The following is a 27,826-nucleotide window of genomic DNA, read 5'->3' on the forward strand; positions in this document are numbered from 1 at the left end:
TATCTGGACATAAAATCAGCAATAACATTATCTTTCCCTTTTATTTGTTTTATTTCAAAATGGAAATCAGCTAGGATCATGGTCCATCTTGTAATTCTACTATTAGTATTTGCTTTAACATTTAGAGTGGTTAATGGTTTATGATCTGTAAATATTAGGAAAAATCTGCCTAACAGATGTCTTTTTAGTCGCAGTGTACACCACACTATGGCTAAACATTCTTTTTCTATGGTGCTGTATCTTGTTTCTGCCCTGGATAATCTTCTACTAAGATATTCTATGGGGACCAGATTATTCTTATCATCTCTCTGCATAAGACATGCTCCTATGGCAGTGTCAGATGCGTCTGTGTATAATTCAAATACTTTATCTTTACTGGGTATATGTAATCTCCTTTATTGCAGAATAGTCTTTCAATCTGATTTTATGCTGAATTATGCTTGTCCTCCCTAGTTGATTTGTAATCACATCCTTGTACTCTCTCAATACATTTTCTACTTGCTCTTCATTTGCTGCTGGTGTTTCAATATGTTGGGATACAGCACAGGCATGAAGAAAAAAATTAAGTTCGCTATCTGTCTCATCTTCAAATATCTCACATTCTTCTGCATCATTGCCTTGTACTACCATAGCATGTTCTCTTCTGGGGCTACCTTTCAGTTTGTTGACATGTAATTTCCTCACTATTCCATTCATCTCAACTTCATATGTTACGTTTCCTACTTTCTTTTCAATAGTATATGGACCGTCATAAAATTCTTCCTCATCTCGCATTTTTACGTAAACTGCATCTCCTTCTTCAAATTCTCTTAACACTCTATTTTTGTTTTTAATGTCTCTGTGTTTCTTTGTGCTTCTTTTAATATTCTCTTGTGCCGTTTTGACCGCATATGTTAACTGATTTTTGTTCTTCACTATAAGTGGGAAATCTTCTTCTTTAATCTCAAGCATGTTTTGTTTCCATAAATGTAATGGTCCTCTCATTTTTCTGTTATGCACTAATTCATATGGAGAGAAACCTGTTGATTCGTTCTTGGCTTCACGGTACGCAAACAATATATATGGTAGCATCTCATCCCAGTTGTTTGGGTTTTCCATACATACTTTGTCCAACATAATCTTCATAGATTTATTCCAACGTTCTACAATACTGTTCGCTTGTGCATGGTAAACTGTACTAAAGACTTGATTGACTTCTGTTAACTTTGCGAATGCGGCTGTTAGGGCCGCTTTAAACTGAGTTCCGTTATCACTGACAATGGTTCTAGGAAAGCCTATCATGGTAAATAATAGCAATAACGTCTGACATATCGTACTTGCATCAATGTGTTTTAATGGGAAAGCTTCAGGCCAGCGTGTGGCAAAATCCATGAATGATAATATGTATCTATTTCCTTTAGCTGTTACTGTTGGAAGTTCAGCTATGTCCATAGCTAGTTTTTCGAATGGTGTCTCTACTGTATCTGTTTCTTGTAGAGGTGCTTTGTGTTTCCCTGTGATTGGATTTCTTCTTATGCACTGTACACAACTCTTAGTATATGCCTTCACTTCTTGCTCCATCTTTGGCCAGAAACAATTGTGTCTTATTTTTTCTAGTGTTCTTGTGTAAGCCATATGTCCAGCCAAGGGACTGTCATGACATGTTTCAATGATGCTTTTTCTCAATTGCTGAGGTATTACTATTTGTAGCACTTCATTTCCATTTCTTATTTTCTTATGCTTTATAGCTACTCCATTTATTTTGCTGTATGGTCCTTCAGTTCTGTTGCATAAATTCTTGCATATGTTCGAAATTGTTGGATCATTTTGCTGCATCTCAATTAATTCATCTTTGTTGACATTCATGTTTGGAATTATGGCCATAAAAGATTTGTCTTTCTTGTCATTTTTTATTTTTGATGTGTTCTCCGTTTGACACTCTATATGTACAGTATCTTTGTTTGAAATATACTGTTTGCCTTTATTTCTTTCACTGGTCACTTCACTTGTGTCTATGTTTCTGCTTTCCTTATCTAATTTAGCTTGAGCTCTTGTTGTTACTGCAGCTACTTCTATATTTTCTTGATTTACACTATTAGCCCATTTTACTAACGCTTCTTCTGACAGTTCACTTATCTTATCTTATCTTATATAATACAGACGTTACTTCAAAAAAGAAGATGATTACGTCCTACGCGTCATGCATTTAGTCATTCATATTAACCAATGACTTAAATTCTGCCACTTATATTCTCTATGTTTCCTATAATTAGTTCTTCAGCTGGGTTGTTCATTACTATGGCTTTGTATTGACCAGTGAACCATGGTGATTCAATGAAAACTAATGCTGTTTCACATACTTCCCATAAGTCTTTATTTGCATAGGTCAGTGTGACCTTGTCTTCTAGTATCTGTTCAGGTTTTACTAGTGATTTCTTCACAATGATTGAGGTGCAGCCGCTGTCACGTAATGCATATACCTTAATGCCATCCACATAGGCAGGATACACTTTTAATTTGGCTACCTTTGTCTGTATATATGCTACTGTTTCATATTCTATTGGTCTTTCAGTTGCTACAGCTGCTATGTTTTGTCTGGTATGATTGTTATTGTGGTAAGTATGTTGTCTATCTTGAAATTGATCTCTTCTAGACATTCTGTTGTTTTGCCATCTTCTGTTTGTTTGATGTGATCTACTGTTAGTTGGACTGTAGCTTTGCCATGTTCTTCTGTTATATTGTTGTTGATAGGATCTATTATAGTTAGGACTGAAGCTCTGGAAAGTTCTGTTATCTCTTCCATATTTATGGTTTCTATTTACATATTGCTGTTTTTCTGATGCCATTCTCTTTCTGCACTCTGCTTTGGTGTGACCCAATATGCCACAGAAAAAACATTGTATGCTCTTGGCATATTTAAATTTATTTGTAGTTCTTGGATGGTTTTCTGTCACTGTTGCAGCTACATTGTACAATTCCCTTTTGTCAATGGTGATGTTTGGGTGTGAGTCTTTGTATGTTGTTAAGTTTGATATCAATTCAGCTTCATTTTTTATTTTTCTCTCCTTCAGGAATGAGAATGCTGCATCTGTAACATTTATTAACACATTCTCAATGAGAAAGAAATCTAATATCTGTTTGGGGTCATCTAAGTTACAGTTTGCGAGTTGTAGCCACTTTGTCATGTTCTGGCGCATGTCATGCACTGTTCTTTTTAAATCTGTATTCTTTGCTAGTTTTATTTCCCTAAAAAGTTTTCGATAGTGCTCCTCCGTTTTGCCAAAATGTTCAATAAGTCTTTGTTTTACTGTGTTGTAGTCTTTTCTTTGCTCCATAGTTAGTGTGTCGATGATGTTTAGTGGTTCACCTCTTAGGTTAGCTAGAAGTTGTTGAGCCATTTGTGCACTATTCATATTTGCTGTTTGACAGATGTATTCAAATTGAATTATGAAATTTTCCAATGTGTCTTCTTTTGGATCAAAGTTCCTAAATCTGCTATGATACTGATGATGAGATGAAGTTTGACTTGCTGAATTGTCTTTATTTTCTTTTGCTAGCTTGGCCATTTTTTCTTCATGTTCTTTTAATTTTATTTCATGCTGGCGTTCTTTTTCTTTCTCTAAGTTTTCTTGTTCTTTCTCTCTCAGTCTTCTTTCATGCAGCCTTTCTTCCCGTTGCTTGTCTTTTTCTACTCTAATTCTATCTATTTCAATTTTAATGAATGCAGCTCTATCATCTTCTTTTAACTTTAGTTTATCCACTATCTCTATTAGTTTTTCATACTCAGCCATTTTCAAAGATTCAAATTAGTAATATAGTTAATTAATAGATATGTGTACACTAGGAGTTGTAAATGAAATATTGTACAATAAATACTTATTATTGCTCAAATAGTAATTACAGGTAATAGTAGATATATATTTTGTGCGAAACAATTGAGGTTATGAGGTATCTTAAATTATTCTTGGTACTTTGTCTAGTTCATAATGTAATACTTTACTGATCAATTATGTGATTATGTATTTTTAGTATCTCCACTTGCAATGTAAAAGTTTATTGCAACAAGTAATTCACAATTATGTGAGCCTTATTAGTCTGATAAATAGTGATCAATGTAATATGTTAAGTTTCTGCTTTTTCACTAATCAGTGTCCATGCAAATAGTATCAAAATAGTTCAATGTGTTTGAAGAGTATATACAACATAAATCTTGTCAATCTCAAATCAAAATAGTATATCCCATAGTGTATCAAGTGTGTAGTGTAGTGTTGATAATAATAAAAAATAGGTTGAAATAAGAAGTAAAATAAATATATATATTAATAAGTAAATAATTAAACATAAATACACTATAGATACTAAACAGTCTGCTTTAAAGAGACATTACAAGATAGTAGAAATAGTAGACAAAAGAATTACAATGAGTAATAACAATGACGCAAAAAGAAAATTCAACAAATGTAAACAAGACAATATCAATACAAGAGTTTAACAATATGATAGATACTTGACGAAATACAAACTTGACTAATACAGCTATACGATCAAGTATTTACTTTATCTAAAGAGTCCCTACCAATACCTGGATGCTTACTTGAAAAAAAATATAAATGCTCAGACTCAATAGATAATTAAATTTAGTCCCTAAAGGTCAGGTGTATATATAAATACAAATGTAAACAATGAAAAAAATTGTGGTGTAGTTCAAGAGAACTAATCAATACTGATTATACTAAGGGTAATTAAAGTTACTTCCCTTAAATATTCACTTGATGCTTGACTTGTACATAAAGTTCCGGTGATGCTCCACATAAAATATGTCCACAGTACAGTTCATAAGTAATCCACTTGCTAAATCCGCAGCACAACGGTACAGTTCATAAGTAATCCACTTGCTAAATCCGCAGCACAACGGTACAGTTCATAAGTAATTCACTTGCTAAATCCACAGCACAATGGTACAGTTCATAAGTAATCCACTTGTTAAATCCACAGTACAATGGTACAGTTCATAAGTAATCCACTTGTTAAATCCACAGTACAATGGTACAGTTCATAAGTAATCCTATAAATACTTCAGATGTTTGACAGGTAATCCATTTTCATACAGTTGCTGAAACAAATATAAATTTAACTAAAAATGACCTTAGGTAGTGACGACAAGAGAGGTCTAAGAGTAAGAGCGCTCTCTTATTAAATGTGCTGTTAGACAGCGACAATATGAGTGTGTCATTAGAATTATGACGAGCCCTCGATGTAGATGATTCTTGAATATGTCAGCTACTTCGACTGACCATATATCAGCTGTCTTCAAACGATGACTTGAATAACTTGTAGTACTAGATTTTCACCCACACCGGTTGTAGTATCACGGTTGTCTAGTTTCACCCACACAGGTTGTAAGATCAGGGTTGTCTAGTTTCACCCACACAGGTTGTAAGATCAGGGTTGTCTAGTTTCATCCACGCAGGTTGTCTCAGCATATCATGTTAAAGTGACTTTGAACAATGCTGTCATAAATGTCGTTTTCGGCCGCTTCTGACACCATAAATGTCACTAGGTTTTTTATATATTATGTATGTGGCTGTGGTTATCAATGTAGGCGTGGTGGTGACATTGGGTTCTTGTTACAAATCACAGAATAATGAAATGACACTGAATGTAACAGACACAATAAGTTTAATATAACACCACATAGTGAATACACCATACAATTCGACCCAGGAATGGTCAGTATTAATCCAACAGTAATATACGAATATCACAACTTAATACTTATTCTATAACCAACTACTTTAAACATCTAACTCTACTGCTTATATATTAAGTGACTCTATCAAGTGCTTGCTACAAGATCTCTATGTGGACTGACTACCTTTAACTCCCTGGTTCACCTAAGGTCAAAAGTGTTCACCTTAGTGCAACACAATACAGATTTAGGGTTTCTGCTCTATGGCACCAACTTTGAGGTGGTGACAGTTTCCATTGTTGGTATCAAACAAATTACCAGTAATTAATTGACTAATTGATACATTTTTTTATTGATTAATGTCTTGTCTATAATGAATAATTTTGCGAAGTTTCAACTTGATCCGATAATAGGTTTTGGATAAATAATGTGTACACACTTTATACCAGACAGACAGAGTTGATCTAAGCTTCGTAAAACTCTATTCCAAAATTTAAATTCATACATATTAGCTACAACATTATGTCATAAATACTAATAATAGATGTGATGTGATCAAATTAATATGAAACAGATTTATTTTCTTACAATCCAACTGATAATTCAATGTAGTTTGGCTATGAAATCTATCTAGTGAATACCTCAATCCACTGCTCTTGTTTGACTTCCCCCTTGTTTACTTTCGGCACATATCCTTTACCACAGTATTTTTCATTTTCTGTCATGCACTTTGTGTGTTGCTGATAATCATTGCCCCTTGGAATAAAAAAAAAAAAAGACATTGATACTAAATTTCAAGTACTGCAAGCTATTTCAAAACAGCACAATAATACAAAACAAGATGTGGGTTAGTTTGCACAATGTTTGTGGTCACCAAAAGAAACATCCACTTTAATGAACTACAACATGAAATTGTTTTGATGGCTGTTTGCTAAATCTAAAATGTTTCACTATTTCTTCCACAACTATGTACCCAAAAGTGAAGAGTGTTTTCTCACTTTTAGTTCCTTTCATTTTTAAATGGGCATGAACTTGTTTTGTTTTTGTTATTGTTTCTTACTTTTTTTAAAGACATGACATCAACATCTGTTTTCTACATTGTTTCTGGATAGAAACATAGCAAAGCTGCTTTTAAGGCAAGATGTAACCAAGAACAGAGATGCCTACATTGACCACTATAGATATAAATAAATTGCCTTCTTTGGTGCTAAATGATGTTATAAGTTGAAGTGTGTATTTTAAAATCTTTATTAAATACTTAGAGAATCTATATTTAAATAAATAAATAAAAATAAATGAATATATACAAACTTGTATATTTATACATGAATTATATTGGGTATTTTCATGGTCATTTCCCTATGAAATAAAAGCAACATGAATACACGTAGGCATCTCTGCAAGGATGATAAGGAACTTTATAATAATTTCCAACAAGCAAAGAAAATGAGTCATAGCCTAGCTGCTGTCCATTGAAGTATCGGTTATACATAAGGAGTTTACTGGTATTTGATCATATTTTTCGATTTGGCTTGGTCAGTTATCAAACACTAGTCTTTGTATATAACCAACAAGCAAAATATACAAATCCTTTTTTTTTTAAAAAAAAAAAAGCTTGCCTTAAAGGGGAAGAACTCCACCCTTAAAACTATATCTATCAATAATGTACAAGTTATTTCCCTTATTCGATTACCAAAAATTAGTTGACTAATTGGGTTTTTTTTTTATTCATTCATGTTTTGTTAGGTACAATAAATATTTGTTTAATGTATCAATTTGATTGGAGAATGCTATGGCCCATAATGGGAGAAACAAGAGTTTACAATAATCCAAAGGGAACTAACCCAACAAATTTAGCCATATCTGTGAATACTGAAGGATTAGTTTCCCTTGTTGGTATCAAACAAAATAATTACCAGTAACTAATTGACTAATTGATAACTTTTTTTTATTGATTCTTTTCTATGCCAATGAATAATTAGGTGAAGTTTCAAATTGATCCGAGAATGGGTTTGGGAGAAATAACATGTACACACTTTTTACCAGACAGACAGAGTTGATGTAAGTTTTGTAAAAATCTTTATTAACAATGTATGTGTGTGTTTTTATAAGAATGACAGCTGATGACATTGTTTCCATTCTGGGTGGGATGTTGGCAAAAAATGTATGATCTTCACATTAAAGCACCAATTATTAATTAAAAAACATTTATAACAATGAACATATATATAACCTAGAGAAATATATATATATATATAATTTTGCTAAAATAACAAGTGACATTTGATTGTTAGTTAAGTTGTTTTTATTCAATGCCAAATGACTAAAATAATACAAAAACAAATTAAACCCCAATATACCTGACAACACTAAATGTTACATTCAAAGTTGTCAATTACAGTATCGCTAACCTAAATAAGTACATTACAATAGATGTAGAACTAAATATAATTCTCTTCTAGATCTAAATTAAATCTAGAATTACAAAAATCCACATAATTTTCAGAGTGAATGTAAGGGATAGATCTATGAGATTATCAAATGTGATTTTATAAAGAACATGGAAAATCTGTCTCCACATATGAAAGTGTGCAAGTGTGGAGAAAATAAATACAGTTAGAAATGTTACTGTAGCTAATGATAATGTGTAGAGCATAATTTTAGAATGACTACATCTAGATAGAATCTACAAGTAGGCCTATATTCTAAAACAAAAATTTAAAATCCCAAAAATTGTAACAGTGATTATAAGGGCCTATAAAAATGACTCTTGATGGCTTCGCAGCTGCTCTTTGTATAAGTTCCTGAACACCCTTTAAAAATTACCAAACCTTATCAGTTCCTTGTGGATAATCACATGACAATATCATGCGTGAATTACATTCAAGAGCAAGATTCAGAACACAGATTTTCATGAAACATCATCGCATTGCCCCTCATCATGGTTGACAGCTCACCTATCGTTGGTCTGTGGTCTGTGTCAGCTTGATTACACACACAATTACCCCTACCAACTCATCACCACAGTTATAACAATACACACACCGACACTATATATATATGCTAGTCTTTGATACTGGTTAGTTTCTCTAAGATATTCTAACCCAGAAATTGGGTATTTAAACTAATAAAAGATTATAAGTTAATTTTCTTGGTCCATACAAAAGGAACTTCAGTTCTTCTTTGTTATTTATATATAAATGATTTTTAATGAAATGTATTTCTTTAACTTTTATTTAGATTATAACAACTAAAACACAATCACAAACCTACCAAAAATCTTTTCCACAATCTACACATGATAAAACTTTACATTGTCGACACCTCAGCAAGTGTTTTTCAACTTGATTTTTCTTTAACGCTTCGGCGCATGCATTGCAGTTGAAAAATACCATTCTTTGTTCTCGTCTTATAGTTATAGTTTGGAGATCCTGAAATGTTTTTAAATATTTCTTATTAAATAAAATTTAAATGTTTCTCTACTAGATTCTAGTTTCTAGCCATAAAATATTACTTTTAAATCACTACAGACTTCTAAAGGTAGTCTACAGAGATTTAGATCTAGTAGCTGCCCCCAATCTAGCTAGACAGTAGTAGACTAGATCTGTATCAATGTGAAATAATGATATTATAATGGGACTAACAGCAGTACAGTCACAGATGTAGAAGTAACTGTAACAAGTGTTACAAATCTGTAACTCTAACTGATAAAGTCTGTAAAAGTTACTAAAAGTAGTAAAAAGTTGGTAATCATGAAGATGAGCGTCAAAAATTAATGATTCGCCGAAAATTCAAAATTTAAAAAAAAATACAATTAATAAATATAAATTGTGTTTTTAAAAGATTTTCTTGTAAAACAGAGAACTTTTATATTTATATGACATCAACAAAAAGCATTAGCGACGTCAAGGTTGCTCAGCACGCTGCCATTTTGTTTACAATGATGTCACAGAGGTGTTGCCAACTTAGTATTCTGAGATTTTCTTTTTGTTACACTTGCTTAAACCGGTGATGCACGCTTGTTTGTATGCGTAAATTATATAATTAACTATATAAACTCTTTTTTTTCTAACAATTATATTAATAAAGTTGCAATAACACAAATATATGCTGAACTTGTTTTTTTTGTGTTAATTTGCTTTTTTTTTTGTTAAGTCTATATAGCCTAGATCTAAATATAAGATCAATATTATGTTTTGTTCTGTTGTATTTGAGTCACTGGTAAAATAGTAATCCTGTAGTAGTTTCTAATATTTAGGTGATTTTGGCCAATATAGAGCTAGAAAGGATGACATTGTGACTCGCTTCTATTGAACCACGGATAAAAGAATCAGCAAGGCTATAAGTCGTTTAAGAAGAAAGTCACGCTGTAGTAGCCGTGTAAAAAAGAAAACGTAGAAGGAAATCCAAGTCTAGTAATTAAGTAGGCTAGTAGTCGGTCGACCTGAGAGTTGTTACAAGTCTAGTAACTAAGTAGGCTAGTAGTCTGTCGACCTGAGAGTTGTTACAAGTCTGGTAACTAAGTAGGCTAGTAGGCTAGTCTGTCGACCTGAGAGTTGTTACAAGTCTAGTAACTAAGTAGGCTAGTAGTCTGTCGACCTGAGAATTGTTACAAGTCTAGTAATTAAGTAGGCTAGTAGTCTGTCGACCTGAGAGTTGTTAGAAGATTTTAGAAAAGTAGCGATGTAAAGAGAAGTGATTAGGTCACAGTAGAAGACACGTGAGAATTTAAGCAATTATAAAAGTCTGTATGAAGTTTAATTGACTAGTTTTATGTGTTGAAATTGATGTGCTCGTCTTTAATAGTAGTTAAGTATCTGGGCTAAGCTGCTAAGAACATGTAGATTTCATTTCACATCAAGACATATTTCATTGTATATTTCATAGACAAGATATTTTGGGTGTTCATGGGCGCCCGCATGATTTTTTGCAGGGGGATGCAAGTTACCACCTATGGCTCAAAGTCATAGCTTCAATTCCCCCCCCCCCCCCCGAGCATATTAAAGAAAAGAGCTGGTGTCCCCTCGCCCCCCCTGTCGCTACCTGGTCTTAGCTGTAGGCGTAGCGGCGTGGGTGTGTCCGTGTGTTGTAGGTACCTCTTCTGGTACGGCTATGATACTCCTCTTAACGATGTACTTTATTAGACGCACTAGATTTGCAAGTGCGCAACATTACTAGTATACTAAAGTCTCCAATGACAACATTTAGAATTACTGATGAACACACTGGTAGCAGACGTAAAGTTTATTATATATAAGATAAATTACAGAAAATACTGGCGACTTCAGCCGTCACAAAATATACACCAATAAATACTGGCTGTTCATGCCATGTGGAATAAGTAATCACTTCAATGGAATGTTCAAAATATAAGTCCGAAGAAAACTCTCCAGTTAACATTAAATCAAATTCATTAAGGTACATATTACAGACAGAGAAAATCGTACATCCACTCTCTGCTGGAGTTCTTTTACTAACTAACTTTTACCCTTATTTTAGAGTCCTTTAACTTATTCACATAACCTCGTGCTTGCCCGCACGGAATATTACAATAGGTGACTGAGTATCACTTCATGTCACAGAGGTTCTAAAACTGGACTGTGACATACGCCCCACACTCCAAAAAAGATTTTTGACCAAAAATCTTTGACAAATATATTTTACATTAATATCACTGTACAAATATATATGAGCTTGGTCCAATATTCTATCAAGTGCTGTAAGTTCACTTCAATTGCTCATATCATCTTGTATAATCTTAGTAATTATGTATAACATCATATAAATTACTGAGTCCAAAATGTATAATCATTTATATACTTAATTCACTGAGAGCAAAATCACTGAAATGTCACACTAATTGTAATGAAGAGTACCTCCATCAAGTGTTAACAAACTTTATGCATACATTTATACTGAAAGAAAAAAAAAAAAAATTTGTACAAACAGTCACATGCTAATCAATATAAAAAAGGAAAAATATACAACATATACATCCAATGTTTTACTATAATTGTAGATGCACCACATTATCAATGTGTATGATTTGACACACTGAGTAAATTTATTCAAAATTATTACAGAAAAAAAGATTTCATATTTATTTACAATTGTGATTTGCTGTGTCAATATATCATACTAAGTTTTGCCATCATCAAAAAAGAAAAAAAAATTCAGAGACATGTCAATCCAGTTCAAGGTTGACCTTGCATAAGACTACTATAAATAGTCTGAGTGTAGTATTGAAGTACAATAGTAAACAAATTTCCATGTTTATAAACATTCATTGTAGTATTCAGGTGTGTAAAAATTTTTTAGACAATATTTACATCTGTGAGTTGTTATGAAAAAAAAAAAATTCAGGTCAACAGTTCAAGTAGTTCACTGTTGTTTACATCTCATTGTTTACATTGCTGTGCACAATCAGTAATGAAATACAATATATACACACAAAACAAACACATCTGGTATTTGTCATATTACAAGTTGACAATAAAATACAATGAGCAAATAGATGATCTGTTATTGATCATAAGCATAAATGTCATCATGACCCAAAAGAAAAGTGTAACAATAAAGTGTCATGACTTATTAGAAAAATGTTTAGAATGTTAATTTGACTTAGTTGACTACTACTACTTGTTTCTAAGTGCTTTGTACTGGTTATTTATTCTATCAGAATGTCCTGGCTAATGTGTTTAATGTCATTATTTTCACTTGCTTCATTTTCATGTATTATGTATCTGGATAAAAAGTCAGCTATTACATTTTCATGTCCTGGAATGCTTTCTAAATCAAATTTGTAATCTGAGAGAATGAGTGTCCATCTGTTTATCCTGTCATTTTTTAGCTCTTTTCTTTTTAGTGCCAGTAATGGTTTATGATCACACTTAATGCTAAAATATCTACCTAACAAGTAATTCTTGAGTTTTACAACTGACCATACAATGGCTAATAATTCTTTTTCAATTACTGAGTATTTTCTTTCTGTTTCAGACAGTGTTCTACTGATGTGTACTATTGGCTTAAAAAATGACTCTCTTTGCTGTAGTAAGCATGCCCCAATACCAGTGTTGGAGGCATCAGTGTATAGTGATAGTGTTGATGTTGGGTCAATGCTGGCTAATTCTAGTTTCTCATTAAATTTATCTTTTAAGTTGCTTAATGCTAGTCTACTTTTTTCATCCATACAAATTGTGTTTCCATGCTTCTTTTTAGTAAATTCAACAAGGGGCTCAATTATCTGTGCATAATTTGGAATGAACTTTCTATAAAAGTTGCAAAGTCCTAATAATGCTCTCATGTCTTTCTTAGTCCTAGGTTCTTTTATGTTTTTAATCTTTGTTAGGTTTGTTTCAGTGGGTGTAATTTTGTCATTGGTGATGCAATATCCTAAGAATTGGATTTCAGGCTTGGCTAGGTTTAATTTCTTGGGGGATAATGTCATGTTGTGTGTTCTTAGTCTTAAAAATATTTGCTCTAGTACATGAATGTGTTCCTGTTGTGAGTTGGTGAAAACACAAATGTCATCTACATAAGACAATACATTATTTATGCCTTCTAATAATTTTGACATGCATTTCTGAAATGTGGCTGTACTATTTATTAAGCCGAATGGCATGACATTCCAGACATAGATACCTTCTAGGCCTGGCATAGTGCATTTGAATGCTGTATATTCCTTAGAGTCAGGGTCCATTTTAATCTGCCAGAAGCCTCTGTTTAAGTCCATTGTTGTGAATAGGGATGATTTGCTTAAAGTTGTAATTATGCTGTCAGTGTCTGGTAGGGGTTCTGGGTCTATGACTGTGCATTTATTTATTTCTCTAAAGTCACAGCAGATTCTTACTCCACTGTCTTTCTTTTTTACAATGACCATGGGTGATGCATATTTACATGTTTCTGATCTCTCTATCTTCCCATCTTTAATTAAGTTGGTCATTTCTGTCCTAACTAAGTCCTCATATGCTTTGGGAATACTATAGGCTTTTGTCTTAGTTGGTAGTGCTTTGTTGAGTTTTATTGTGTGTTGTATCAGATTGGTACATCCTAGCTTTTGTGTAATTACATCACTATATTTAACTGTCAAATTCTGTAACATATCATTTTCAATATTTGGACTACTGTTGTGTGTGGTGTTTATGGTGCTTACTATATGTTCTTGTATATTGTGTTTAGTTTCTACATCGGGTTCAATTATATCTGTGTCAGTTATTTGTCTCTTATCCAATTTTACAAGTTTGTCAATATTGAGTTTGCATTCTCTACCATCTTTATCAATGATGTACACTTTGTTATTAATTCTCTCTATAACTTTAAATGGTCCCTCATTCTTATCTTTGCAGTGTTTGTTTTCTATCTTAACAAAAACTTGGTCACCTACATTTAGTGTTCTTAGTTTTCTATTTCTGTTTTTTATTTTTCTATGCCTTTCTAGATTTTTGTCCATGTTTATCTCTGCTAGTTTTATTCCTTGTCTAAGCTGTTGTTTGGTCTGAATTATCCAAGGATGGTACTGTTCTATGTTTTCTAAGTCTAACATGTTGTCGGCCCATAACTCTAACGGTCCTTTAGGTTTTCTGTTAAATACAAGCTCATAGGGGCTGAATTTGGTGGTTTCATGGATGCTAGTGTTGTAGGCAAATATAGCATAGCTAAGAGTCTGGTCCCAGGTACTCATTGAGTCTCTTTCTAGCTTATATATCATCTGTTTTACAGTTCTGTTCCATTTTTCTATGACTCCATTTCCCTGTGGTGAGTAGATAGTGCTATGGACTAGGCGGATGTTAGTCATTTCTGCAAATGCTTGGTTAAGGTGGGACTTAAAGTTTGATGCATTGTCTGACAGTAACTTATTGGGGAATCCAAATTTTAGAAAAAGTGTTTTTAGACAATTACATATGTCAATAGCCTTTATATCTTTTAGAGGAAATGCCTCTGCCCATCTAGTGGACATGTCAATGATACCCAAAATATATTTATTCCCTTTACTGCTGGTAGTTAGGGGTCCCATTATGTCCATGGCAATTTTGTCCCAAAAATAGTGAGATTTATCTGATTTCTCTAATGGGGCTCTAGTTACTGTTTTTTGTTTGGCACATTCTGTGCAACTGTTTACATAGTTCTTAATGTCCTTTCCCATCTTTGGCCAGAAGAATTTGTTGGCTATCTTAGCATATACCTTTTTTTTTCCTAAGTGTCCTGCTGTGGGGTCATCATGTGCCATATTTAATATTTTAGCTCTTAAAGTTTTAGGGATCAGGATTTGAAGTCTAGTACAGTTTTCTTTCCTGTTATATCTAATGGCTAAGTTGTTAATTTCTATGTGGTGGTTATTTAAATTTATCTTGTTATAATCTTTGCTTAAGAGGTCTTGTATTGTGGTGTCATTTTTCTGCATAGCTATTAGTTCCTCCCTAGTTATGCCTATTTCATTGAGTAATACAGTGGGGCATTCTATTTCTGGTGTTATTTTCTTATGTGATCTGGTTTGAGCTAATAGTGCCTCATGTTTAAATAGGGAATATTTTTGTCTATCTTCCGCCCATTGCATAACTTCTTCTAGTGTTGGATCTTTTACACCATCTACATTGCCTATTATTAGATCTTGTGCTGGGGTGTCCATGACTATGGCTTCTAGTTCTCCTGTAATCCAGGGTGATTCTATTAGGACTTTAGCGGTCTTGCAAATATCGAATTTCTGTATATTCGCATAGGTCACTTTTACTGTATCTTCTAGATACTGTCCTGGTTCGACTAAAGAGGCTTTAACTATTATTGCCGTGGCTCCACTGTCGCGAATTGATCCTACTTCTTTAGAATTAACATAGGATGGAAAGACTTTTATTTTGGACTTATTTGCTTGCATGTAGGCTACATTTTCCTCTCTATGGGTGTTGGTGTTATTGCCACTGTTGTTTCTATTGTTTCCTCTATTGTAGTTGTTTGGGTGGTTGTTTGTGTGGTAGTTATATTGGTCCCTTCTAGATTGCCTGTTGTTTCTATTATAGTTATTGTGTTGGTAACTGTTTGCAAAATTTCTTCTTTCATTGGGACTTGCGCTCTGGTGTAGTCTATATGGTCTATTATTGTAATTATTGTTGTTTTGTTTGTAGCTGTTTGGGTTGTAGAAACTAGTGTAACTTCTGTATCTGTAATTGTTATTGTAGTTTATAGGAGCTTTGCATTGGTTTTTCACGTGACCTTTTCTCCCACAATTGAAACAAGTCTTGGTGTTGGACCATTTGAATTTGTCGTTGTTGTTGTTGTTGTTGAATGTTGTTGCTGTGGCTACTAGTTGGTGTAGGTCTCTTTTGTCAATCGTGTGTCCAGGGTGACTGTCTTTAAATAGATTTAGATTCGTTATCAGTTCAGTCTCTGTCTTGATCTTCTTTTCTTTAAGGAAGGTAAATACTAAGTCTGTCACGTTGTTGAGGACATTGTCAATAAGTAGCATGTCTAGGATTTGTGTCGGGTCTTTGATGTCACATTTTGCTAGCGCTAACCATTTTATCATGTTAGTCCTCATGTCGAATATTATTCTGTTGAAGTCCCCATCTTTTTTTAATTTAGTGTCCCTGAATAGCTTACGATAGAAATCTGAGTTTTTTCCAAAGTGTTCTAGTAATCTAGTCTTTACTGCTGCATAGTCTTTCTTTTGGTCTATTGTTAGAGTGGAAATGATGTTGAGGGGTTCTCCGGACAAATTTGCTAGTAGGTGTTTGGCCATGTCCTCATTGTTAAGACTATAGGTTGAGGCTATATGCTCAAATTGGACTAAATAGTTTTCAAGTGTTTCATCTTTTGAATTGTATTTATGGAATTTGGAGATGAATGGCTTTGTTGTGGACTGTTGGGTTATAATGTTGGGATTTGTTTTGGCAGCTTCTAGTTCTAGTTCTTTTTGTCTAGTTTCTAGTTCTTTTAATGTTTTCTGATGAGCTCTTTCAGCAGCTCTTTCTTCCCTATCTCTAATTTGTTTCTTTTCTTCCCTTTCTTCCCTTTCTTTCCTTTCTATTCTATCTTTTTCCTTTTCAGCCCTATCTCTTTCCTCCCTTTCTTTCCTTTCTATTCTATCTTTTTCCTCCCTTTCTTTCTTTTCTGCCTTTTCTAATTCTTTTTTAATAAATTCCTTTTTCTCATCCCCTTCTAGTTCCATGACTTTTACTAGCTATAAAATTTTGTCATAGGAAGACATGTTTAATGCTTTGTGTAGTTAATTAAGTGAGAAGAGAAAAATGTACTGTGTTATACTTGTCAATACAGTGTGTGTCAATTATTTAACATGTGTATGTATATTACACAATAATATAAAAAATTCAATCAATGGTTACAATGTAATGAAAGAATGTAGTGATAATTGTCCAATGTATAGATCTAGATCAAAATTTACTCAGTTACTCAATTATAAACTAATCAAATTCAATAGTCATAAATGTCGACATATGTTATACATGTGTGCTGTTGTGCCAGAGTAAAATAGTAAAAAATGTAAATTAGTAAGAGAAAGAAAAATATATGTACAGTATAAGTAAAAAGACAAACACAGAAACAATATAGAGAACAACACAGTCTGCTTTTAAAGAAATCAATAAAAAGTAGAAATGTGACAGGAGAAATACAGATATATGGATACAGGACTTTTAAACAAACAACAATATAGATACAGATTAAGTACACTGACAGAAATACAAACAAGACTCAACAGCTAAATAAATAATTTCCCACTATATTCTATGACCTCCGTACCAACAAGGAGAGCCTCAAACGCATTGGGCCTTATAGAGGTTAAAGAACAAATAGGATAGACCCTAATAGATCCTATTGTTATGATAGTTCATAAAATAGTCCCTCTCCAGCCACCCTTAAAAGAACGCTTAGAAAAATGAAAATAGTTACTCACTAGTGACTATCTTCAATAGTCAACAATACTTAATTGGATACTTTAAATTCAACAATACTTAGTTGGATGCTTTAAATTATATCAATGTATAACAAATATATTCAATAATTGATCAAAACTTACAGGGGCTTTCTAGTGTAGTCTGATGTAGATAAGCTCGATACTCTTAGTGTAGATCCATAGTCCAGTTATAATCGAATCATAGAATAAATCAGTGAAATAAGGTAATATATCCAATAGTCCAGTCACAAATATATAATATATATCCAATAACGAGCTCAATAATCCAAACAGAATTAATTATACTGGTAGCTAGTGATCCAATAACGGTTTAGTACAAATAGTATGGGCAACGATGACTAAGATGACAAATAGTATATGTATATATAATCCAAAGTACTTGATCTTTTAGAAGATAATCCAAATAGTATATGTATATATAATCCAAAGTACTTGCTCTTTTAGAGGATAATCCAGTAGTCTATGACTGACTTAATTAGCAATATAAGACAGGAGAAGTTCTTCACAGAAGATGTTATGGAGAGGATTCTCTTCAGAAGATGTTGTGAAGAAGATTCTCTTCAGTTAGGACGATATGGTGGTATCACGTGCCCCTGTGTACCACAATTTGCTACTGGAACAGTGAACAAATGATTAGGTGAGTCTCAAAAGACGTACACCACGATGAATCGTCGACTTGAATGACGTCGGAATTGATTAGTACAGACAGGTAGCTGTACTCCGGCTTCGGCTTTTCTTCAGTAATTGTTTTCACCCATATTGCGGCTCATCAGGCATGGCTGTATTCAGTTTCATACATACTAATTAAATCGACTCTTATGTGTATGCTGATGTTAAGGTAGTGGATCTCTGAGAGTTGAGATGAATGGGCCTTGACCTGTTTTGTTGACTGTTGTTTATCATCAATCTGCATCAGATCTTGGTTTCTGGTTGTTTCAACTTCCCGATCTAAGATAGCATATTAAGATCTAGGAATCGCTCTGAGATCATGTTGTAGCAAGGCCACCTGAGTTGATTTCTTATTGAAGAAAAGTTTATTAGCCCTCTAAGTTCGTTGAATTGTTTTCGCCGCCATGGTGAAAGAAAAATAGTCCTTGTACTTCTACGCCAGATGGAATGTAGACGATCGACGATTTACTTGTTAAAGAGTGTAGGTTCGTTCTGTCATTTAAGACATACTGGCCACCAAATGTCGCTACCTGGTCTTAGCTGTAGGCGTAGCGGCGTGGGTATGTCCGTGTGTTGTAGGTACCTCTTCTGGTACGGCTATGATACTCCTCTTAACGATGTACTTTATTAGACGCACTAGATTTGCAAGTGCGCAACATTACTAGTATACTAAAGTCTCCAATGACAACATTTAGAATTACTGATGAACACACTGGTAGCAGACGTAAAGTTTATTATATATAAGATAAATTACAGAAAATACTGGCGACTTCAGCCGTCACAAAATATACACCAATAAATACTGGCTGTTCATGCCATGTGGAATAAGTAATCACTTCAATGGAATGTTCAAAATATAAGTCCGAAGAAAACTCTCCAGTTAACATTAAATCAAATTCATTAAGGTACATATTACAGACAGAGAAAATCGTACATCCACTCTCTGCTGGAGTTCTTTTACTAACTAACTTTTACCCTTATTTTAGAGTCCTTTAACTTATTCACATAACCTCGTGCTTGCCCGCACGGAATATTACAATAGGTGACTGAGTATCACTTCATGTCACAGAGGTTCTAAAACTGGACTGTGACACCCCCCCCTACCTATGCGATATTAATTTCACTGTAAATGCATGACGCGTAGGACGTATTCATCTTCTTTTTTGAAGTAACGTCTGTATGATATAAGATAAGAAGATAAATAGGCCTACTTGTTTCATGCTCTTGCATCGTTTTAGGATGTAAACAAAACAGGTTGAACTGAGCATTAGTATTGCTTGAAAAGAGAGACGTAAACGAAGAAACTAACGAATCCAGATACGGACTGTAAAGCAGTGCTCTTTAATAATCCCAAAATCCAAACACATGTTTTTTGCTTGGTGTGTCTCATGTCGACTACAAATTATCGGCAGCACTAATTCATTACCTAGTTTGTCTGCCAATAGTCTCGCCTTCCTCAAGATGCAATCCCTGAAGTGTTCCTAATCATGGTCAGTTTGGTTTTTGATTATGTCATTAATGTGACTGCTGGTGTGCTTTTGAGCGGCCACTTATGCTAAGATGGACAGACTGCAACGTACAACACGGAAATTGGTTCAAGAACAGATGAATAATTGATTACAATTAAAACACACATCAGAAGCACACGAGAAGCAGGCACTGATTATACATAAAGCAGTTTGTCTGGTTCCACTTATAGTAGGCCTAACTATTTTAAAATGCACCAAAAATGTTGTTTTGTTTGTTCGTAAAATGTTTTACATGTTTCGGATGTTACTTCAGAGTTGAAGATAATTACTTCCTAGTCCAAACCTCTCGCAGGACGACGGGGGATGGGAGCGTGCAGGGTTTGAACCCTTGACCATCAATAAATCTGAACGACAATCCAGCACGCAAACCACACGACCAGGCAGCCATCCAACTCAAAATTCTTCTCAAATTGACAGCTGCCTAGAATTTTTCCTCCAAGACAAAAAGAAAATAACATTTTATCATATTCTAGGCCTTTACTAAATATAATGATAGCTATAATTATGTGCAAATGAAAAAAAAATCGTCACGACTACGTGCTACAGAATTTTGAATTGCAAGCCCATAATAAAGCGTACATGGTCGGACATGAACTACAGATTAGCTTATTCCAGTTTATTACAATTATATAGCTTATCCTCATAAACTTTATTTCAGTGAAATCACTATATGCTAAGTTGCTTCGTATCAGAAGTTAATTGATTTGAAGGTGTAAAAAAACATGACAACTCTCTCGCGCGCTTAAAGATTGCACGAAACAGGAAAGGCTCGATATTAACTATCAAACAATTTACAGCCCAGACACCAGAACATAACATCTGGCATAGGTTTCTGTCACATACTCGTTAGAGATTCAATGTGGCATGGAGTGAGTTAATAGTCATTTGACTATCTCGTGCCTTATTTACGAAGAAATAATTGGTCTGTATTTGACCACAGGGTGAAAACCTAAGTTACCTTTTGGACTTCTGTGAGTAAAGAGATGTATGTATGTATTGTGTAAGAGATACGAGATGTAATATAAATGGGTTCTAAGTGATGTATTTCCATGGCTGGAGTTGCCAAGTTATTATGCACTATTTTATTATGATTATTAAATGTTTTGTCTGTTGAGACAATGCTTGCTTCTAAATATATGTGTTGTGGTCAGATTACTCAGTGAACATAGTGGCACTACGCAACAACAAAATTGATCAATATAAAGTTATTTAATGTTTGCACAAAGAACATTCTAACAAGGCCAGAAGAGGCCCTAATGCTATACAAATAAACATTCGCGTTATCAGCATATGTCAAAGATATGACAGTTTCAAAACAGCTTATGGACCTGATGTAATCAGAAGAAAAAGGGAACATTATTGAACCCCCAACCCCCCCTGGCTACGCCTATGCCCAGTAGTGGTCTTAGGGGGTGGCAAGTGGGACAACCTACCCAGGCCCTGCGATTGGAGATTCCCTAGCACTGTCAGCTTCGAAAACCAGAACGATTCTCATATATACTCAATATCTTTGGAAATCTTTCCAGGCATCTTTATATACTATTTCTATGTAAGCTCTTAACATGACATAAACTTCAGCATCACAAGGTTTCTGTAAATCCCGTTAAGTGTGTGACTTTCTGGTTGGATTTAGCTCTGAGAATGTCAAATGGTAGCACAACGAATAACGTGATGCAAGAAAAATTAGAAAAGTAAAACTGCAGTAGCGCGCAGTCTTAACAAAAATTCTAGCGATTGTACAGTAGTCCTACCTTTAAGAAAACAACACCGCATATCATGGGAGAACAGAGAAACAAACGAACAGCGGTGATAGCCGAAGTCGACCCAACCATGCAAGTACATCTTCGAAGAATTAAGAACGCCGAGGCTCACGGCCATTACATCGGGCATAGGATTCAAAACGAGCATATGAACATTATGGCATCAGAAGTAAAAGGGAACATTATTGATAAAATCAAACTTGCAAAATATTTTCCTGTCATTCTTGACTACACACCTGATGTTAGCCACAAAGAGCTGATGTCCTTTATATTGAGTTTTTTTGGACGTATCCTAATGTTGACAACTTAACAGGAAATGGTTTGTCATGGCGCTTCTTGCTGCGCTGGTGAACGTTGGTCAGGACATCGCCAATTGTCGTGTCCAGGGATACAAATACAATAATGTAAACTTGAAGGGAAAGCACCAAGGAGTCCAAGCACACATTATTCTTATCAACAATCGACCTTTTGAGCTCTTCTTGCGGCGGCCATAATCTTAACCTTCAGAGTGTTTAGCAGAAATATTATTATGTAGTTTGTTGATTGTTCATGAACAAATGTCTTAATCATTAGTTACGTTGATTAAACTTTAAGGCAAAATCTTTCATAAAGTACATTATGTAATGTAGTCAAACGGCCAATAGTACAGTACATAAGTAAGGTACTATGTTTTGTAGCAAAAATAATACTTACAGCATTAGAGGCGGACGAGACATTTAGTGATGTGATGTGGTATGGATATATAGCATACATATACGGCTTAGGGCCCGCGCACTGCTAAGGCCGCCTCTGCCCATGCCTCCTTCAGTGAAGTCCAGTAGGGCGTCAGCGCCGTAGGCGCCATTATCCCGTTGATGGTTAGAAAGGCTGCTTTTATCCAACCACCACTCCTGGACATGGGGCTCTTCACCCCTGTCCTGTCTGAGGCCTCCAGAGTGTCGAAGTCCGACAGCCATCAACAAATACAAGGCAGGACTATTACAGTAGGCCTACACACGCAAGTATCTTTTATCAATAAATTGTGAGAAGTCACCTTCCAGGAGCTTCTTGTAAACCAGAAGACCTCGAAAAATCTGTTATAAGTTATAAAATGGTTTCGTTTTAATAATTTACACCTAGGATTAGAGTGGGTTCTATGACAGTGCGTGGCTCACTGCAGTCGCATAGGTTGCAGTGACCTAAGGCAGGCTCTGAAAAATATCGGCGTATGCTACTCACTATATAATAATAAGCTTTTTTTTTCTTTTTTACATAAATTAATTACCCTTTTTAACATCGTTTACCGTACTTTCAAAATACAGCAAGAGAAATAAATAAATAGAAATCGCTATATGACAAGCGTGAGAGACATAAAACGCTTGGGCTTGTGATAGCTACATATAAAGAGGCTCGGGGTTCTCAACATCGGACTCAAGAGTTGTGCTTACTGAGCAACTAAAAGCATTACTGAAAACATTTTCCCTGGATACCCCCCCCCCCCCCAAGTGATCATGAAAACAGATTGGACCATAGTGCTCTGAGCATGCTATAAGCATGAAAAATGCTCTTTATGAAAATAAAAACTATTTAAAATAATATATATGGAATCTGGTCTAGCAATTCATAAAAGCTATTTTTTTTAAAATCTCAATCCAGATCTTGTCCTATAAAATACAGACGTAGGTAATTCACAAAAAAAAAAAAATTTACTCAGAGATTGTAATAATTCATAATTCAGTGACAATGAAAAGTAACATCTATTTAGCACACACACAAAAATTGATTGCAATAAATCTTTAAAGAAAAAAAAGAACTATTTTATTGTGGTCTAAATTATTGTGTCTAACATTAATACATCTGTACATAATGGGTGTTTCTCATTTTTAGTTGGCAGCACTTAATGATGCCAAAATTATTTTTGATAAACAAATCTGGATTTATTTTTGGCCAGGAAGAGACAACAAGGAATGTCGATTTTTGACGCTCACATTCATGATTACCAAAAAGTCAAAAGTGTATTAATTTACTAATAGTAATAGTAAGTATAGACTAGTATAGAGCATAGTTCCCATAGTACTCAACTAGTCACGACTAGGACTAGATCTAGTGTCACTAGACTAGTCAGTCTAGTAGTATTAGTAGTAAGTACTAAAAGTAGTAGAAGTTAGGCTGTAGGTAGACTTTGTAAAGTTTTACCGTCTAGCTAGAGTCTCTTCTAGGCTAATGCCAATGCATTCTGAATGCAGTCATTGGTCAATGTTAGAATGTAGACTTTTAGATCTAGATATATGTATTGTATGTATATAAATACCTAATAATATTACTGTAACTATTACATAATTAATAATAATTACCTAATTGTCCTAATATTCTTATTCTAGATCTAATTTATCAATCAGTGGACATTAATTTATAAGCATGGATTTGACGTAGACACAAACTACACATTTAAAAAGTATAAATATTTTTAAAGTAGTCTCCCTTGTTTCACTGCTCTATATAAAGACTATACCTGTTGATCTAATTCTATATGATGAAAGTTACTTACTGATATTTTAACAAATCTTTATATTATGTCATTCCCCTTCTGTTAGACTCTATGTTGGCTGATTTGGTGAGGTGGGGGAGGGTGATAGCGGTCAATTTTTTTTTTTGCTAAAATCACAGGTTGTTAACAAAATTAGTTATATAATTATAAGGCTTGTCTTCGAGTCCAAAGATCTATGAGGAATGGAGTATTTCCCGTAGCTGCGTAGCCGGCCCTGTTCTGGCCTACATATTTTGTCACATCCAGAGCAAGCATAACCATTGTCCGCAGGTGGTCGATTTAGATTTTCTTTTCGCCGTCTGCGTCTATCCTCGGCAGTGGATTTGGTCTCAAATGTGTATCCTGAGGCCTTTGTGAGTCACCTCCAGTGTTAAAAAGAACTAAGATACTCACTGGTGTTTCTGAATTTTTTTAATCGATTTTTTTCTATAATTCAATCATGAAACGGTTGCAAAAATCTATTGCAAATAATATCAATCTGTGTAAGGTATCTAATTATATGTCTACACAATCTTCATCTACAAGGATGTAAGAAGGAATGCAAGACCTCAAGTTGGTAGGTCTATAAATGTTGAAAATCATCATCATCATCATCAAACTCCATTAGAGTGAGGGCTTGAGAGGCTCAAATCCTCTCTTGCAAAAGCCCTGGACAGAAACCCTGCTGTCTTGCGTAGTGCATAAATGTCGCCATACAGGTCGAGAATTTTGGGTTTCCCAGACCTGTCGAGACGGAGATCAGCAAGTCTGGGGCAGTCAAACAGAATATGAGGCACGGTTTCCTCTTCTTCCCCGCAGCGGGGGCACCGTGAATCAAAATTTGGCCATAGCCGCGAGAAATATGAGCCAACAGGACAGTGGCCTGTCCTGCACTGCGCTATAATAGCTTGCTCAGGCCTGGACAGCCTCCACCACGGGGAAGTGCGGTCAGGGCGCCTCATGTGCTCCCAGACTCCACGGGCTTTTTGGGACTTGTCCCAGCACTCAAACCACTTTTCCATTTCTGTTTTTTGTATTATAGCCAGGGCTTGATGAAAGCTTACAGCCTGATCAGTGGGTGGAATTAGCCCTCCCTGGTGGGCCAAAGAGTCTGCGATTGTGTTGCCAGTCACACCTATGTGACTCGGTACCCACTGCATTATTACAGGGGTGCCATAGCATTGTTTGATGTTATGTGAAGCCATGATGACACTGTTGATATTGGGGGGCCATGGTCCGGGGCTTTGCAAAGCCTGTAGTACAGATTTTGAGTCAGTGACCACAACAATCTGTGTTGCCCTCAAATGTACCTCGCCGAGTTGAGAGTCAATGACTTTTAAGGCCTCACAGACTGCCATGGTCTCCGCATCAAAACTGCAAACACTACCACATAGTCCAAAGATTTTGACTGTGTAAGAGCCAAGAAAGTCGATGTAGGCTCCATAGCCTGCTCTTCCAGAATCTAGTGATGCCGACCCATCAATGTATGCAAAAATAGCACTGGGCTTGAAGGTATTAATGGTCTCCAGAGCTAGGATTTGAAGGTCGTTAGATGAACGGCTTTGCTTAGTGGCATTAGGGTCTACTAATTTCAAGCGTATGTCTGGGGTTGTTGGGCGACACCAAGTGGGAAGGGGATGAAAGCGTTGAATGTTTTGTCGGTTGGTGGAGAGGCCAGCTTCATCAGATAGTCTAGTGGCATGATGCATAAAGGACTGCATCTGGATACGTCTTCTGCATCTCCAACCATCCACTAGTTTTCTAGCTGGGAAGTATTCATCCAGCCTTTTATACCGCTCATAGCAGGTCAGTACTGACCTTTCCCTCCTAAGGGTTAGTGGACCTATATTAGCCATTATTTCAGCCGCAATAAATGTTGAAAATAGACCTACCATTTTTTTAATTTGTCACTTCTGTCGATTCACTTTTTAAATGTCATCATAAATCCCAGAACTAATCATTCCTATAACCACTATTTCATAATGAGTTTGTTCTTCTGGGATCCCCTTAGAAAATCAACTAGTAAGTAGCACTAAATGAATAAAATTTGGAACTTTATTTGACTCGACCTATGTGATCTTTCATCGAGAGCAAATGTCGAACGTTTTTAGCAATGTAGATACTGTTTTTTAATCAAGGATCGATTTTGGGGACTACACGCTAAAAATGTCTCCTCAATTTTAGACAAACATAATTTCCCGTCACAATAACAATTTCTTCGTTTCATAAGATTAATTATGAGTGCAATGTTTCACATGGTTACACGGACCCAGTTGCGACCTGCATATTTTCCTGCACCTTATGAAGACAAAGCTGTTGTCCGCTAGGAGTTTATTCAAGTTTTCTTTACCTCTTCTGGGCCTGTGTTCTACAAGGGCTTTATTCTGGGCCATAACTGTGTGTCCCGCGCCTTTGAGAAGCTCTGCATCTGTCTCTTTCAGAGATCATCTGCTGCCAGCTACTTTCCTCCATGCCAGTAAGGGCGAAATGGCGCCTGAGATGATCTTTTTAGCGCTTATAGGGGGTATCTCCGTTACGCCTAAAGAGTGATTTTGGTTTGCACAACCCATATTCAACTATCGCTGACTGGCATTATAAGCATTGATAAAAATATCATTATACTTGACTAATACTAATAATAAGGCTTGTCTTTCGAGTCCGAAGATTAATGAGGAATGCAGTATTTCCCGTGGATACGCAGCCCCAGCTGCCACCTACATATTTTGCAACATCCAGGACAAGCATAACCTTGTCCGCCGGTGATCGATTAAGATTTTCTTTTCGCCGTCTGCGTCTGTCCTCGGCAGCGGATTTTCTTTTGGTCTCAAATGTGTATCCGCGGCCTTTGTGAGTGACTTCCAGCTGTCTCGTTCTGAGGCCGCATGCATCCAGGTGCTCTCTTCTATGTCGGCTAAGGCAAGCTGGTCTTTGAAGCGTTTCCCTAGGGCGCCTCTGTTACGTCGACCACCAAAAAAGACTGCCTTTGGCATACGTTCGTCTCCCATACGTGCCCTTCCCAGCGTAACTTTCGGATCATAAGAAGTCCCTATATACCGTTCCATACCGGCGTTCGCAAGGACATCGCTGTTTGTAGTGCGGTCTTGCCAAGCATCTTTGGTGAAAGCGCTCAAGAAGTCTTCATTGCTTTGTGTATAGTATCCATGACTCAGATCCATATAGAAGGGTTGAGAGAACCACCCAATAAAACATACTCACCCCAAAAGATCACCGTAAACGGTCAGCCCCTTAACGTGGTAGACCAGCTCACATATCTAGGTAGTAGAATTTCAAATGACGCCTCACTTTCAAGGGAAGTTGATAACCGTCTGGCCAGGGCCACTAGCGCTTTTGGACGCCTTCAGGCCTGCCTACAAAAATTAGTTACATATCTATATGATAAAAGCTACTTATTGATATATATCCTAACTAATCTTTATGTCGTATGATGGTATCTACTGCCCTCTCCACTCTAGACTTTTGAGTGTGTGTGTGGGGGGGGGGGGGGGGGCGATCCAATTTCTAAGCAGAAATCATGCTCAAAATTAGTTGAGAATCTTTATAATACAAGCTACTTATTGATATTTGAACCCATTTGTATATTATGCCACACCACACTAATCTGGAATTAAATCATTAATAAATATAAATGACAGAGGGTCATAACAGGTGGTAGGGGTGATAGATGTAATCACCCCCTCCCCACCGGGCAGACCAATACTTTTTTTTTATATTATAGTTAAGAAATTACAATTTTTTATATTTATTTTTTTT

General features: G+C 35.4%; 1 protein-coding gene across 1 annotated transcript in view; it reads right to left on the minus strand.

The window, feature by feature from the left end:
• The window catches only part of LOC106076755 (cell growth-regulating nucleolar protein-like), a 36,982-nt gene extending 12,950 nt beyond the window's left edge, over nucleotides 1–24,032 (minus strand). Inside the window, exons 1-3 of the mRNA XM_056038729.1 lie at nucleotides 23,883–24,032; nucleotides 8,942–9,099; nucleotides 6,310–6,424 (exon numbers count right to left, since the gene is read on the minus strand). Coding sequence (XP_055894704.1) covers nucleotides 6,310–6,424; nucleotides 8,942–9,063 — 237 coding nt within the window. The 5' untranslated portion in view covers nucleotides 9,064–9,099; nucleotides 23,883–24,032. The remainder of the gene's footprint in view (nucleotides 1–6,309; nucleotides 6,425–8,941; nucleotides 9,100–23,882) is intronic.
• Nucleotides 24,033–27,826: the final 3,794 nt, after the last annotated feature.

Source organism: Biomphalaria glabrata, chromosome 1, assembly GCF_947242115.1.
Source record: "Biomphalaria glabrata chromosome 1, xgBioGlab47.1, whole genome shotgun sequence".
NCBI lineage: Eukaryota > Metazoa > Mollusca > Gastropoda > Planorbidae > Biomphalaria > Biomphalaria glabrata.